This window comes from Urocitellus parryii, chromosome 6, assembly GCF_045843805.1.
Source record: "Urocitellus parryii isolate mUroPar1 chromosome 6, mUroPar1.hap1, whole genome shotgun sequence".
Taxonomy (NCBI): Eukaryota; Metazoa; Chordata; class Mammalia; order Rodentia; family Sciuridae; genus Urocitellus; species Urocitellus parryii.
The window spans coordinates 1,340,916-1,356,208 of record NC_135536.1 but is presented as its reverse complement, the minus strand read 5'-3'; the positions used below and the strand labels follow the sequence as shown (position 1 = coordinate 1,356,208).

The 15,293-nt window shown below is 49.4% G+C and overlaps 1 gene segment (V, D, J or C); it reads right to left on the bottom strand.

The window, feature by feature from the left end:
* Positions 1-3,727: 3,727 nt before the first annotated feature.
* On the bottom strand, positions 3,728-4,214 carry LOC113176986 (immunoglobulin heavy variable 3-74-like). The segment is given in 2 exon segments: positions 3,728-4,065; positions 4,169-4,214. Coding segments are annotated over 2 exon segments (384 nt in total).
* Between the last annotated feature and the right edge of the window lie 11,079 nt (positions 4,215-15,293).

The window sequence follows — 15,293 nt, the reverse complement described above, 5'->3', positions numbered from 1 at the left end:
CTTACTGTGTCAGCTGTGTAGAGGGTCCCCTGCCACTCACTAGTACTCAGCTGTTGTGGTGACCCAGCCTGGCTTCCTGTCCCCCTGCAGGAACCTCACCTGATCCTCAGCCCCTCACCTTCCATTAGCAAGGAACAAAAGTGCCAGAGGACAGTGTTGAGTCTCAGGGAGTCCAGGAAGACCATGAGCCTGAGGTTCACCAGGGGTCCAGGGCACCTGGGCTATCTCAGTGCTTGCTCTACACAGAATCCTGAGGGTGGTCCTAATCAGGAGAGCCCAGTGATGTCCCTTCTCTGAGTTGATAGTAAAAGACTCACCTGTGTCCTCTGAGCTTCCTCAGCCTCTGTCCCTGGTGACCACAGAGCAGTCATTTCAGCTTCAATCATGGTGCTCTGCATGTTGTTCATGTGAAAATGCTCCTGTATCAAATGTGCAGAGTAGGGACCCTTTGTAACCAAAGTGGGAGAGAGGCCATCATTGTCCTGTCCTGAGCTGAGAGGAAGTGTTATCTCCATTCAGTATGGTGGTGGCCTTGGGTTTGTCACATGTAGCCTTTACGAGGCTGAGGTTGGTCAGGCCTTAAACCTCTAGCTTCTCCAGTCCTTTAAACATGATGGAGAGCTGCAATTTGTTAAATTATTTTTCTGCCTCTGTTGATGTGATGGTGTGATCTTGTCCCCACCTCTATTCATGTGGCGACTCACAGATGGATATGACATTATTGATCTGTATGTTGAGCCAACCTCCTGACCCTGTGGAGAAACCCACTGACCATGGTCCCCACTTTCTCGTGTGTCCTTGAGTGCAGGTGCCAATATTTTATTAAGGAGTCCCTCATCTCTGTTCACTAGTGATGTTGGTCTCAAGTCTTCTCTCTGGATGTCTCTATGTCTGGTTTGGGTATCCGGGTGTTACTGGCTTCACAGAAGGATTATTTTTCAGTGTTTTTTCTTTTTCGTTTCATGGAACAACATGAGGTTGGTTTATGTCTTTATTAAAGTTCTCTTAGAATCAACTGCAAATCATTCTACTTCTAGGCTCTCCTCTTGTGGAAGGTCTTTAATGGCTGTTCAACTTCATTGCTTGATATTTTTCTGTTTTAGGTTTGTAAATTTTTGTGCTTCAATTTGTCTAGTCACATGCATTTAGAATTTTGTCAATCTCTTTTCCTTTTTCTAGTTTACTGGAGGATATTTTAAAAAATAGTTTCTAATCTTCTGGATTTGAGTAGCAATATGTTCTTTTTTATCTCTAATTTTGTTGATTGGGTCTTCTGCTTTTTGTTTTTAGTTTGTCAGGGGATTTTTATATCATCTTAATGTTTTCTAGGAAGCATCTCTTTGTTTATTTGAAATTTTGTATTGTTTCCATAATCCCTAAAACCTCTAACCAGAACCATCAGGCAAGACAAAGAAATTAAACTGTTAGAGAGGAAAGAAAGAAGTCTCAATATGCTGCTTGCTGGTAATGGGATCCAATACCTAGGAGAACCAAAATCTCCACCAGAAGGCTTCTAGATCTGATAAACAACTTTGGCAATAGAGCTAAATATATCATGCACAGATAAATAAATAACTTTCCTATACTTCCAAAATGAGTCATCTTAGAAAATAAATCAAGAAAATGGTCCCATTCTAAATGACCTTAAAAAGAACTTAGAAATAATTCCACTGCGGAGGTGAACGATCTCTACAATGGAAATAGTGAATAACTCAGGGAGACTTTGAAGAATTTAGAGATGGAAAGACCCACCATGTTCATCAGATGGCCAAACTACCTCAAATGTCACACAGATTCAATGAAATCTCCAAAAAATAGTAAAAATCTTCTTAGAAGAACCAGACAAGTGTCCTAGTATTTCTGTGGAGAAATCACAAACACACAGTAGGCAAAGTGATTAAGCAGGAAGAGTGAACCTGGAGACATGACAACATGTGACCTCCAATTACTTGACAGAGCTGCAGTAACTGAACCAGCATGGCACTGTCACCAAAGCAGACATGGTGACCAAGGGGACAGAGTAGGAGGTACAGAGACAGACCAACCTAAGTGCACTGATCTGGTGCTTGAGAGAGTTTCCAAAATCATGTTGCAGAAATTACAGGCTTTTCAAGAGAGAGTCCTGGGAAAAATGAATATCAACATGTAAAGGAATATAATAGGTCACTATCCCTCACCCTGTAAAATATCACCTCAAAGTTGATCAGAAATTGACAAATTAGCCTGGACACTCTGCAAGGGCTAGAATCAAATATTGCACCAACCCTCCTCTGTACTGACACAGACACTGACTTCCTCAACCTGGTTACTGAAGTGCAAGGATCAAAACCAGGAATCAGTAAGTAGGACAGTATCAAATTAAAGCCTTCAGAACAGCAGTGGGTTCCAGCCACAGTGTGAGGAGAGAGCCTGGGGAATGGGACATCATTGTCACCTGCTCCCCAGATAGGACACTAAAACCCAGAATATATAGAGAACCCCAAACACTTAATAACCAGACCAAATAACCCAAAAAATAAATGGGAAAGAGCTAAAGGGACATTCCTCAAGAGAGGAAATCTAAGTGGCCAACAAATATAGGAAAATATCCTCAATAGTCCTAGAAATCAGGAAATGCAAATTGAAACTGCATTGAGAATTCATCTCAGTCCAATCAGAAGGCGACCATCAAGAACACAGATAATAACAAATGTCACCAACGATGTGGGAAAGAGGTGTATGGATGTGTTATTGCTGGGACTTCAAATTAGTGCTGCCATTCTAGAAAGCAGAATGGACATTTCATGAAGACCAGGAATGGAGCCACGATGTGACCCAGCTACCCTCCTCCGTATTTATTCAAAAGACCCAAGATTAGCACAACACAGCTATCAAGCCACATCAGTGTTTACACCAGTGGGCCTGAAAACAGCCATATTACATAACTTTCCCAGGTGTCTATCAACAGATGAGTGGATAAGGGGAAGGTGGTGTATGCACAGGACAGTGTTTCACTCAGCCACAGGGAAGAGGGAAAATATGGCATTTCCTGGTCAATGGATGGATCTGGAGAATATCAAGTTTATTAAGCCAGATTCAGAGGGAGAAATGTCAAGTGTTTGATCTCAAATGTGAATTGCAGATCACAAAAGGGGAAAGTTCTGGGAGGAGTCCCCTGGAAACATAAGAGGGAGCAGGAGGAGAGGAAGGGGATCAAGGGTGAGGTAGGGGACAGAAATGGGACAAGCAGTGGAATGACACTGAGGAAGCATTCCTGTGTCCTGTGTGAGGATGGCACAGTGGATGTCCCCTTTATGTGCTGTAAGAGGCACTAATGAAACCAAATTATAGAAAAGACCTGTCAAGAAAAGAAAGGGAAAAAGGGTCAGGAGGGAGGGGTAGAGAGGAGGGAGGGAAAGGGAGATGGCAGGGGACAGAAGTGGAGAAATTATATCCCATGATTGTGTAGCTGTGTCCAATTGAAATGCAATATTATTTATAATTATGGTGCAACAATGAAAAAAGAAAGTATAAATTAAAAACTCAAATTGTTCCTTTCAGACATGAAAGAGATTAGTAGGAAAAAAATATGTCCAGAAAGCTCCCTTAGAAAGCTGGTACATGGCAGGAGAGGCTCCTAGAAGGAAGAAGTCTGCCCCACCCACTCTGCACCTGCTCCTGGGTGACCCTGAGCTCCTGTGTGCTAAGCGCCCCCTGCTGACCATGGGCACCCTGCAGGAGGTTTGTGTCAGGGCTCACACTGAGGTCCCCTCACTGTGTCTCTGGCACAGTAATAGGTGGCCGTGTCCTCGGTTCTCAGACTGCTCATTTGCAGGTACAGGGTGTTCTTGGAGTTGTCTCTGGAGATGGTGAATCGGCCCTTCACAGAGTTGGCATAGTTTATCGTACCACCATTCTTGTTAATTTTTCCGACCCACTCCAGCCCCTTCCCTGGAGCCTGGCGGAACCAGTACATGTAGTAGTCACTGAAGGTGAATCCAGAGGCTGCACAGGAGAGTCGCAGGGAACCCCCAGGCTGCACCAGGCCTCCCCCAGACTCCACCAGCTGCACCTCACACTGGGCACCTGCAAACACAGAGGCAGCCTGGTCAGGACACTGGCACTCATCCACTCTTCCTCTCACTCCTGTCCACTCACACACTCAGGGTCTCTGTTCTCCATTCATTACCTTTGAAAACAGTCACCAGGAAAACCCAGCTGAGCACACTCTCCATGGTGAGCAGCTGTGTTCAGTCCTGATCCCTGAGTGGGCTGAGCTGGGAGTCCAGGGCTGGGCTCCTGTGCAGAGCTGCAGGGTCAGGTGGGCTGGTTTTCATGAGCAGAGGGAGGCCCTATTTGCATGTCCTCCTGCTATATAGCAGCTCTGGGTGGAGGCCCAGGTAGAGCAGTTCTGAGAGCAGATGGAAGTGTCATGGGCAGCATGGTGGACAGAGGAGCACTTAGGAAGATAGAGTTTCTTCTAGTTTAATCTTTTTGACCATTAACTTTATTCATTTTATACATGCACAAAATCATATGATGCACGTACCTGTGTTAACTCTGAAGCCAGTTTTAAAGATAGGTAGTTAGTGTAGCTAGGTAAACTGAGTGATGGAGAAAACACAGTTCTATGTGGGTCTGAGAGATGGGAAACTGCTTCTGGGAGTTTACCATGTTAATGTTCCCAAAGCCCACAGAATTTAATGCCGATCTTAAAAAATTGTTTATGAACTGGATTTTTGTCTGGGTTTAAGAGATGTCTTTAAAAGATACTCCTTTTTTTCTCTACTTTTATTGATTACACACTACTTTCCTATACTTTTGGTCAGTTTGAGGAGTGATCAACCTTGTATATATTTTCAAAGAACCAATTCTTTGTTACATTGAATCACTGAAATTTTCATTTCTTATTTCATCCAATATTTCTCTGATGTTAACTGTTCTTTTTCTCTTCTACTGGTTTGGAAATCTGTGTTTTGCTTCTTTGCACCATACTGAGATAAAATAGTAGATTGCTTCTTTGGGATCTTTCTCTTTTGTTAAGTAGGCATTTATCACTATGAATTGTTTTCTATGAAAATTCTTATTAGTGAAACTGTCAGTTACCATTGACCTGTTCTCCCCCACCCCCACATGGTGAACCATTAGGGAAGCACACCCAGGAAGCATATAAAGCAGGGTTTATTTAAAACAGGGTGACATAGACTTCTTCAGGGACAGAGAAGGGGCCACAGCTGGTATCCTACTATCTCAGGAAGTGAGAGTTCTTGCATGTTTATGTGTCCTAGGCTTCCTTGGTCTCCTGCTCTCTTCCCCTATCTCTCTCCTGCCTACATACATGACTAGGCCCAGGAGATGCTCAGGGGGATGGCCAAAAGGTGATTAGCAGATGGGCCATAGGGCCAAGGTGGAGGGATCCAGCATGGAGGGGGCCCAGGATGAATTAATTAACACCTTTCACAACTTCCTGTAGGGAGGGACAATTCCTGGGACAGGTTGCCTTAGCAACCCAGTGGAGCAGGGCAGGTTACCCTGATAAGGGTGAAGAAAGGCTCTGAAGGAATTAGCATTTCAATTTCTCCATTCTCTGGATGTGACTCTTGCCTGTCTGCCTGTCTAATTCTGGCTTCATTACCACAATATCAGAATACTTCACATGACAATGCCAACCCCACAGGGAATGGAGAAGAGAGAAGCATTTCCTCTAGAATCAAGAAAAAGGCCAGAATAGCCACTCTCACCATTCCTAGGCAGTATAGTTCTCAAGATTCTAACAAGAGCAATATGGCAAGAGAAATACGCTATGAGTTATAGATAGCAGAAGAAGTCATCCTCTGTGCATTTGCTAATGGCACGATAACATAACTAGAAACAAGACCCCTCACCAAAAAATCTGCAAAATTAAAAATTGGCATCCTGGGGCCCTTGTCTCAGATCTGCCTGCCACCAAGTAACTCTGAGCAAATACCTTACAAGTCGGTTTCCTCATTTGTACAACAAGGGGCTGCAGTGTACTTTCTAAGGCCCTTCATTAGTCTAACATCCTATGGATTTGTCTTTGCCTTCAGTGGTTTATGGTAAAATCTGTGAGCCACAATCTCACTATATAGAAGCTCCTTAGGGAGACCCTGCAATAGAGCAGAACCCATGGCCCAGGATGTGATGTTGTCACCTGTCATGTCCTGAAAACTGTGGAAACAGTCCTGGCAGAGGACAGAGTGGCTCTGTTAACCCTGGTAGTCTGTGCATATCTGTGTCTCCAAGACCATGCTTGGAACTCACTAGAATTTCCTTTTAATTCCCACTCAGCACAGCAGCTGGCAATGGTGCCCTCTTGTGTGAGAATCCTTTACTCATAATCCAAAGTGCTTGTGAATGACTAAAAGGAGCTGCTGTTGGGCATTGTTGATGCTTTAGGTGACAACGTGGCACCCCATGAGTGTCCATGACAAGTGCAGAGTCTCTCTATGAGCAGGTGGTGGTAAGTCCAGGGCCAGCCTCCCTAAGTGTCTGGGGCCCTCAGATGCTGCTCCAAGTGGATGGCTGCCTTTGTCCTCCTCAGCAGGGGTGGTGGGCTCCTGAGTGGTCAGCTTTGATATTGCTGTGGGACAGAGGAGGCTGGTCACCCAGGCACTAGCAGGAAGCAGGTTTATTGGCTGCAGCCAGGTTCAGAAGGGGGGCTGTCACCACAGTCCATCAATCCCTCTGAACCCTGAGTTCAGAAAGCTTCAGGACTTTATGCCCAGTGAGTAGGGCAGGGGCTGAGGGGCTCACCATCTGCAGAAGTCCATGCAGAAGCAGATTTTTCCAGAAGAGTAGAACCCAGGCCAGTATGCAAAATCAAGGACACTATGCAATATCAGTGCCCAGGACAGGGATAGTCCCCTTCCCTTCCCTCCAGCCTGCTGGCTCCACAGGACCTGACTAGTGTCCATGGAAATGCAAAGCCTCTGTGAAGGCCCTGGGTTACTTTGTGATCACATCCTGCTTCTGCTCCTCACCTCAGCCTGAAAGCTCTGTGCAGAAGTTCTTGCTGATGGTCTAAGAACAGTCAGGGGGAGGTCTCTGGAGAAACTTCATGAAGATTTTCTGTGGGGAGGGGATGGCACTATAATGTCACACAGCAGCTGAGAAGCCCTCTCCTAATGTGTCCTCACCTGGTGTGGAGAAGGGAGGACAGGAAAGGGTCGTGGGTCTAGGAAGTGGAAGGCACCTCCTCTGGGTGTCCTGACCTGAATTCTAGCTGACCCTGGCAGTGACCTCTGACCACCTCTAGGAAGGGTCTGTCAGCTGCTGGGATCCAGGGGCCTCAGACTCCAGTGCTCCCTGAGGTCCAGGTCAGTTCTTAAGAACCAGGAGGTGTAGTCCACTCTGAGATGATAAATGAGCTACAGAGCTACCTATAATCAGGTCAGGATGAGGGTGATTCATCAAGTGTCACAGAGGAGAATGTATCTGGCAAGGTCATCTTTTATAAGTGCATGTAGCTATTTTGAGGACCTGCTGCCCAGTCCAAACCTCCTGGACTTGTCATGAGGAGGAAAGAGGAAAGTTCAAAGGACACACAAGAGTAGGTGGGCAGCTTCTAGGAGTCATGGAGGGTCACTTCCTGTGGGGTGGACAAGCTCACCATCCCTGTCGTTCTCAACCACCTGAAGTCCTGAGCCCACTTCAGACCTAGTGAGGGTGTGTGAGCCTGCTGAGCAGTGACCAGGCCTGGTGCCCAGCTTCAGGGGGAGCCAGTGTGTGGTGGTGTCTCTTGTTCTGTGATCATGGCCCCCAGATGTGCACTTCTCCCCTCCCACCCCATCCTCCCTTCTCTGTTCTGGAGGCTGTTAGGAAACTCCATTTCCCATGTCCTCCCCATCTGAGCTGCTGCCAGGGAGGCCTGGGAGTCCTGGGAAGCAGTAAGAGAGTAAGAGCTGCTGTGCCTGTGAGCAGGCCTTCACTGCCTTTCCTCAAAATCACGATTTAAGACTTAAGAGGGCCACTATTTGTTGCAAATGAGGTTTCTTCTGTGAAGATGGCCTGGCTTCATAGCCACGATTTAACCCAGAAATTCCCCAAGTAAAAGAAAACCACCTCATCTCTTCCAAGATTTCTCTGATACCCCACTCCCAGGGCAGGTGATTCCCTATGACACCAAACACTTCCTAAAATCTCAAAGCTGATACTGGCATTTTCTTCTGCTTCTTCCTATTTTTCATATTGATCCCAGTCAGGAAGCTGAGGTCCACCTGCCACACCACAATCTCCAGGTCTGTGACTGAGCATCAGCGGGTGGTTCTGTGCACATGGCATCCCATGACCACAGATGCCCTCCATGTAGGAAGCCCACCCTACAGGGCCTGGCTGGGCAGCTGCAGTCAGAGGAGAACTGCAGAGGACACAATCCTGAGGCCCAGCCCCCACTCTTGCCTGAGTGTGTCAGGGTGGCCATGCAGACAGCCTGCCCAGCACCACTCAGGTCCAGTCCACGTCCTCACCTGCCTTTCCCCAGAGAGCTCACCCTGTCCACGGCTTCCCTTCTGCCCCTCTGCCCACAGCCATGATGCCACAGCCACCTACAGGACAGGGGGATGGCCCAGGTCTCACCAGGCCTGCCAGGACTGCACCTGGGAGAAGTAAACAGCAGGCACAGAGACATGACAGGAGGGACTGATGGTGACTAACAATGAATGAAGGAGCAGAGCCTGGGCAGGGGACCTCGGGATGGTCCTGCAACACATGAGAGGTGAACTGATGGGAAACCACCTTAGGAGGCCAGGCACAGGCTGGTCCAAAACCCAGATGACCACAGTGAGGCCAACTGCAGTCCAACAGCCATGATGAACTAGGGGCTGGAACTCTGCAGAGAAGTCCTGGCAGGCTGGAGCTGAAGGGCAGGGCACAGTGAGAGAGCCACACCTTGACAGGGGCCACCTGCCTGGGGTGCAGGGACAGCTAAAGGAGCAGCCCACTGTGGTTCCCTCCTCAGCACAGCAGAGGCCAATGTCACAAGAGCATCTCACCTAACCTAGAGTATACCACTGGGTGAAATCAGCACTTTCCATGATGAAAGGAACCAGCAAGTTACTCAGAGGAAGAACAGCACAGTGAAGGTCATTTGTGAAAAACACACAGCAAATCCACTTCAGTGGGAGACCCTGAGTGCTCTTCCCTGAGACCTGGACCTGGGCATGAAAGGATACTCAGCTGACCTCTTCCACAAAGGACTGGAACCTAGCCAGGGCTTTAGCCAGTAAGAATGTTGGAGAATGTCATCCAAGTCAGGAAGGATGAAGTCACTCATGGCTGTTGGTGAATGATGTGAACGTGCAGAGTCAGAACATGAGAGAATAAACCATCAAGATAAAGATCAGGGATGTCAGTGGGAAGGCAGGGCCTGCAGAAGGTTCTGCACATCACAGGAGACAAGTAAGTGCAGGGAGAGAGCCTAGAGACTGGGTGAGCCCTCTGCCCCACTTCTTAGGCAGGGAGTAGTACCCAGAATAAATAAAGTGCTCCAAAACCTTCACCTCCCCAAACAAATGATCCATTATTAAATGACAAAGAATTAACCAGAGAATTCTCAATTGAAGAAAAACAAATGAACAATGCATATGTGAATAAAAGCTCATATCTCTAACAATTAGGGAAATACCAAAGACAATGACAATGAGGTTCCTTGTCTCTTCATCATTATGACAGTTATCAAGAATACAAGTAATGACAGGTGCTGGAGGAAACCTGGGGAGAGGACCCTCACACCTTGTGGGTGGGACAGCAGATGAGAACCACCCTGAGGAGAGCAGGGTGGACACCCCTCAGAACAACAGGGAGGAAGCCACAGTGGGACCCAGCTCTCCTGCTGCTTGGTATTTACCCCAAAGACCCAAGTCAGCACAGTGCAGGGACACGGCCACTGCAGGGTTTATACTGTGCAATTCCCAAGACCAGGTTATGCAACCAGCCCAGGTGCCCTTCAGTAGTGGATGGATAAAGGAAATGTGGGTCATGTGCCAACACTGCAGCTCTGCTCAGCCAATAGGAGGAGTGAGATGATGGTGAGTGGACGGAGCTGGAGGGCATTAGGGAAGAGGAATGAGAGAGGCTCAGGGAGTCAGGTGAGTGTTGGCTGTCCTCTGTGGGAGCTGCCACAGATAAGGGAGATAAAGGAAGGTGATCCCCAAGAGCACAGAAGAGGTCAGTGGGATCAGGAAGTGACTAAGGGAGAGGGAGGAGGGACAGGAGAAGGGAGGGGCCAGGAGTGAGCCGAGCAGATATTATTGGTCAATTCTGCCCACGTGGGAGTCCTGCACCTGTGGGAGTGAACACTGTGAGTTTCAGACAAACACACACACACACACACAAACACACACACAAAAATAGTGTAAATTTAATGAAAATTAGAAACTCGTGGAAGACAGATCAGTTAAATAATGGGGAGAAGGAGGAAAATTATAAAGGAGGAGCTGTGAGAGCAACAGAGGTTTTATAGACAATGAATATATGTGACTATGTCAAAATGAAAACCTATAATAAATATATGTAAGATGCACTATTTCAAAAGAAAAAGAACATGACAAAAACAGAATGATTATCTTCAGACACATCAGAGATAAGTAGAGACCACAAGGCCACAGAGGTCCCCTGGGGAGGTGGTACATGGACAGGCCTCCAGATGGAGGAAACCTGCCCCAACTCACATCTGCAGCTGCTCTGGGCTGACTTGAGCTCCTGTGTGCTGAGCGCCCCCTGCTGGCCCTGGGCACCCTGCAGGAGGTTTGTGTCTGAGCTCACACTGAGGTACCCTCACTGTGTCTCTGGCACAGTAATAGGTGGCTGTGTCCTCAGTGGTCAGGGAGCTCAGCTGCAGGGAGAACTGGTTCTTGGACGTGTCTCTGGAGATGGACACTCGGCTCTTGAGGGATGGGCTGTAGTTAGTGTTACCATTATAACATATATACCCTATCCACTCCAGCCCCTTCCCTGGGGGCTGACGGATCCAGTGCCAGCAATAACCACTAGTTGTGATTGAGAATCCAGACACAGGACAGGTGAGGGACAGGGTCTGAGAGGGCTTCACCAGGCCAGGTCCTGACTCCTGCAGCTGCACCTGGCACAGGACACCTGAGGACAAGGACAGTCACACTCTATTAGTCACCTGCAGTCACAACCACCACATGGACTCAGGTCTGACATTAGGGACACTCACCTTGGGGAGCTGTGACCAGGCACAGGACAAGACCCAGCAGCCTCATCTTCTAGACCACACGTGCCTTCCCAGAGACCTCAGCCCTGTCTGAGCAGAGAGCTGGGAGCTCCCACAGCCCAGAGGGCCTTTGAACCCAGAGCAGGAGGAGAAATTTGCATGTGGGTGAGGCTCTTCTGATATCTGGAGAGGCTGAGGTCAGGCTGCCCAGGTCCTCTGTGCTCCTGAGATGTGTCCCTGTCTGGAACCCAGGTGGAGCTTTACCTGTGAGAGGTGAGCAGGTGGTTTCAGGGGAGCTGGAAGGCTGTCAGAGGGGGAGCCCACCCTCCTGAGCCCAGCCCCTTTCTCAGGACCTGTTACCTTTCTGGTGCCCAGTCTCACTCACCACACCCTCTCAGGCTCTGGGTGCTGAGTGCTCAGTTCTGAGTCCAGCACCCTGTTTTCTCTTCCACTGTCTGCTACTGTGACATGGTCCTTCTTTTCCTGGACAACATGTGACACATTCATGTTGGTTGTGTGACATAATTACAGCCTTCCTCATCTTCTGAATGTCCTGTAATCCAGGACACATCAGCACCAGCAGGGAGACTGGATGCAACATGTGATGGAGACCATTTGGGAAGAGGAGGAGACAGACTGTCTAAGTGGCTGTCCCCAGAGGAGCTGTGCACTGACATGTGACTTCCTCTCTATGTCCAGCTCCCTCTTCATCTGCAGAGGTTTCCCTGGATTCCAAGGGATCAGCTCAGCTTAGGTCCCAGGTGAGGAGAGCCATTAGTGAGGGAAGCTGCCCTCCATGAACCTCCTTAAGTCCTGATGCTCCAGGTTCTGAACAGTTACTGCATTCAGTCGGGCAGGGTAGTGCCAGGTCCAGTAACTTGGTGCTCCCCCAGCTGGGACACCAGGGTGTGGCTCCAGGAGTAGGTGTCACCTGCTGGGGTTGAGTCACACTCACCTGCTCCTTTGTAATCCTACCCTTCTGCCTTTTTCAGATAGAAAATTCTAAGAAACCTCATCACCCAAAATAAAAGCCCACTTCTCAACGTGCCCCTCTCTCCTGTCAGCCTCTCTGACCTTCTCTTGTCCACCTTTTGGGAGCCTGAGGCTGGGAGATGGAGAAAGCCATCATGAAGCTTATAAAAGGTATTCTGTGTCTGTGTGGTACCTTGTGTCACCCCATATTCACACAGTGACTTCAGTTCAGCTGCCTGTGCTGGACGGGGTGGCAATGTAGAGCAGCCCAGGCCCAGGATGCTGCTGTCTGAACCCTCAGCAGTGACACCACCTGCCTGGCAGGTTCCAGCCCCATCCTCCCCACACGTCTCACTTGGAAATGTGTCTGCAGACCCAGGGGCCAGCCCTGCTCTGGTCCCAGGAGGAGTGCCCATTCTCCATCATCCTCAGGAGGGAGGGAGGAGGGAATGTGGGGACACTCCTGCCCCAGGGAAGATGGGGTGCCCAGCTGAGCAGTCAAAATGCTGCCAACAAAACCCAGGGTCCCTCTCAGCAGTGGACTTAGGAGAAGACCCTGCTCTTTGGAGTAAGGGAACATCTGACCAGCCACAGTGCCCAGTCCTTGCCTTATCTCTGCACATCTCCATGGTCCCTGTGGGGTCCTTTCCTGAGCAGCATGAGCCATGCTCCTGGTGCCCAGCCCGTTCCTGGGCAGAGCTCAGTGTGCTGCCTGAGGAGGGTCCTCCTGCAGGTGAGCACCCACCTGGGTCCTGTCCTCTCCTGAGCCCCAGGTGCTGCCCTCTGCTGGCTCCCTGTGAGGTCAGGGGCCATCAAGGGAAACCAGACCTCATGTGCTCAGTGCACAGACTGAGCCAGGGCCCCGAGGTGCTGCGTCTATTCCCTCATCAGTTCCAACAGCGTCCCACAACCCAGGCCCCACCTCAGTGCTTCCTGATTGTATTACTAGGACACTGTGAGTCATGACCTTAAGGGCCATGTCAGAGCCCTGTGGAGGGGTGGCCTGGACAGCTCCTTAGCCCAGGCCCTCTGTGCCCACACTGTCTGCACAGCAGCAGGGACACTTCAGTGCTCCACTTGACAGGTGGGAGAAGCCCATCATGCTAATGGACCTCATGTCCCTCCTTCTGTCAACTATTAACTCCACAGTCTTATGAAGCTCAGTTTTCTGACCTGAGGTCATGGCCGTGTTCTCTGAGTTAACCCATTCACCATGCTCCAAAGAGAACCCTGCAAACAAGGAGGGCACTAAACCTCTGGGTCTCAGTGTCTGCTGCCATCACTGTTTAAATGTAATTCTAATAAAGCCCACAGAGGGCAGAGCAGGGCCCTGGAGACCCTTGACCTAGGATGAAGGTTCCTGATGGGCACCCGTGGTGGGAAGGCTGATCCAGGTATTAGCAGGTGCTCAGCTCTGACTTCCACCATTCCATGGTGAGAAATCAAAGCCTGCTCTCTCAGCACTGCTGCAGGTGCACAGTAGGCGGTGACTCACCAGAACCTCCTGCTGAGCCGCTGTCTTGGAGGTTCTCCTCCTGCTTCTCAGAAGTGAGCCCCACTCCGACCAGCCTCTCCTAGGGCTACTGCCCAGGCCCTGCTAGCCTCCTTCTCCTCTGTGCACCTCTGGGAAACTTTAGATCAGAGCTGTAAGTGAGGCAGTGGTTCCTGTCTTTCTGTGCCTGGCTTATGTCTTTGAGTGCAGGGTCCTCGGGGTCGCCTGAGTTGTCCCAAATGAGAGCCCTCCATTGTTCCTGTCTGAGTAGTATTCCATGATTACTCAGGCTCCCCTTCTCCTGCTGAGGGCACAGGTGGGTGCTGTATCCTGCTGTGGTGAAGAGTGGTGCCTTCAGCATAGGGTGGAGGTCGAGATGGCTCCTCCCAAAGATGGAACCAGGTGGCAGAGCTGAGGCCCTTGTCCATCACATCCTGGACCAGTGAGTACTAATGGTGTCTCAATCAAGCACAGCTCAGGTGCCTCACCTTGCTGAGAGTCGGGGTCAGAGCAAGAGTCAGGGGCCTCAGGAGGACAGAGCTGCCTGCTCTGTGCACACTCCCCTCCCTCCACTCTCTGATGTGGCCTGTCCACCTGATTAGTGCATCCACAGATGTGTGCAGGAGAGGATGCATCCTGAGCTGTCCACCCAGGCACCAGGAAAGTGTCCTTCAGAGGAAACCACTGAGCTGTCCATCAGCAGGATGGGGACACATGAGTTCTGAGAGAGATCCATAAACTTCTGTGTGTATTTCATGGTAAAATGAAGGGAAGACAGAGATGGTTTCTGCCTCTTGTGTGAGTGTAACACCCACAACACTGTGCAGTCCACCCCCTTATGTGGGGACTTCCAATCCTCAAGGCCACTGCAGACATTCTGTTACTGGGTGCCAACCTGCTGCTCCCAGGGACACACAGGGTTGGTTCCTGCTGGCCTCTGGTTACACATTCATCCCCTGAAATGACAAGTTGGTCACAGGGGTCTTGTAAACTAGTCAGTTCCATGTAAACTCACAACCTGCTCCATCACCTACCACCTCCTATGCAGCACTTACAATAAATTAGAGAAAATCCTGCCACATTCTCCTGTCCCCAGAAGGTGCTCAACCCCCAGGCTCAGCCTTCACACCTGCCTCACCTCCTGGCATGTGTGAGACCAGCAGCTCCATCCAGGGAAGGTTTCTCATCTCCTCACCCTGAGCAGCCTGGCCATGCACACTTCAGCCTCAACTCCAAGAGACACCGTTGGTGGCACTTCTGTATTTTCACTGGGGGAATCCAATAATCTGGTCTGTCCAAATGTCATCCGGGTCACATGCCCAGTTAGGGTCAGTGACCAGTTCCCAGAGCACCCTCAGGCTCAGATCAGCTGATTCCTCTGCCTCTTTCTGTAACATCAAATTTGTGATTCATTCACCCTGAGCTCATGGCCAGCATGCAATACCAGAAAATCACTTTAACTCACATACTTACCCTCTTAGAATGTCCCCACTTTCTAACACTGAGGAAGGACAAAGGGCACTATACCAACATCCCTGGATCTAATGTAGCTGCCAACTTGCCAACGTAGGAAAAATATATAATTCCTACACTAAATTGCCCATGAAGGGCAGGAAGAAAGCTGAGAGAGGAGTGGGTGACCTCAGCTCGCTGTGC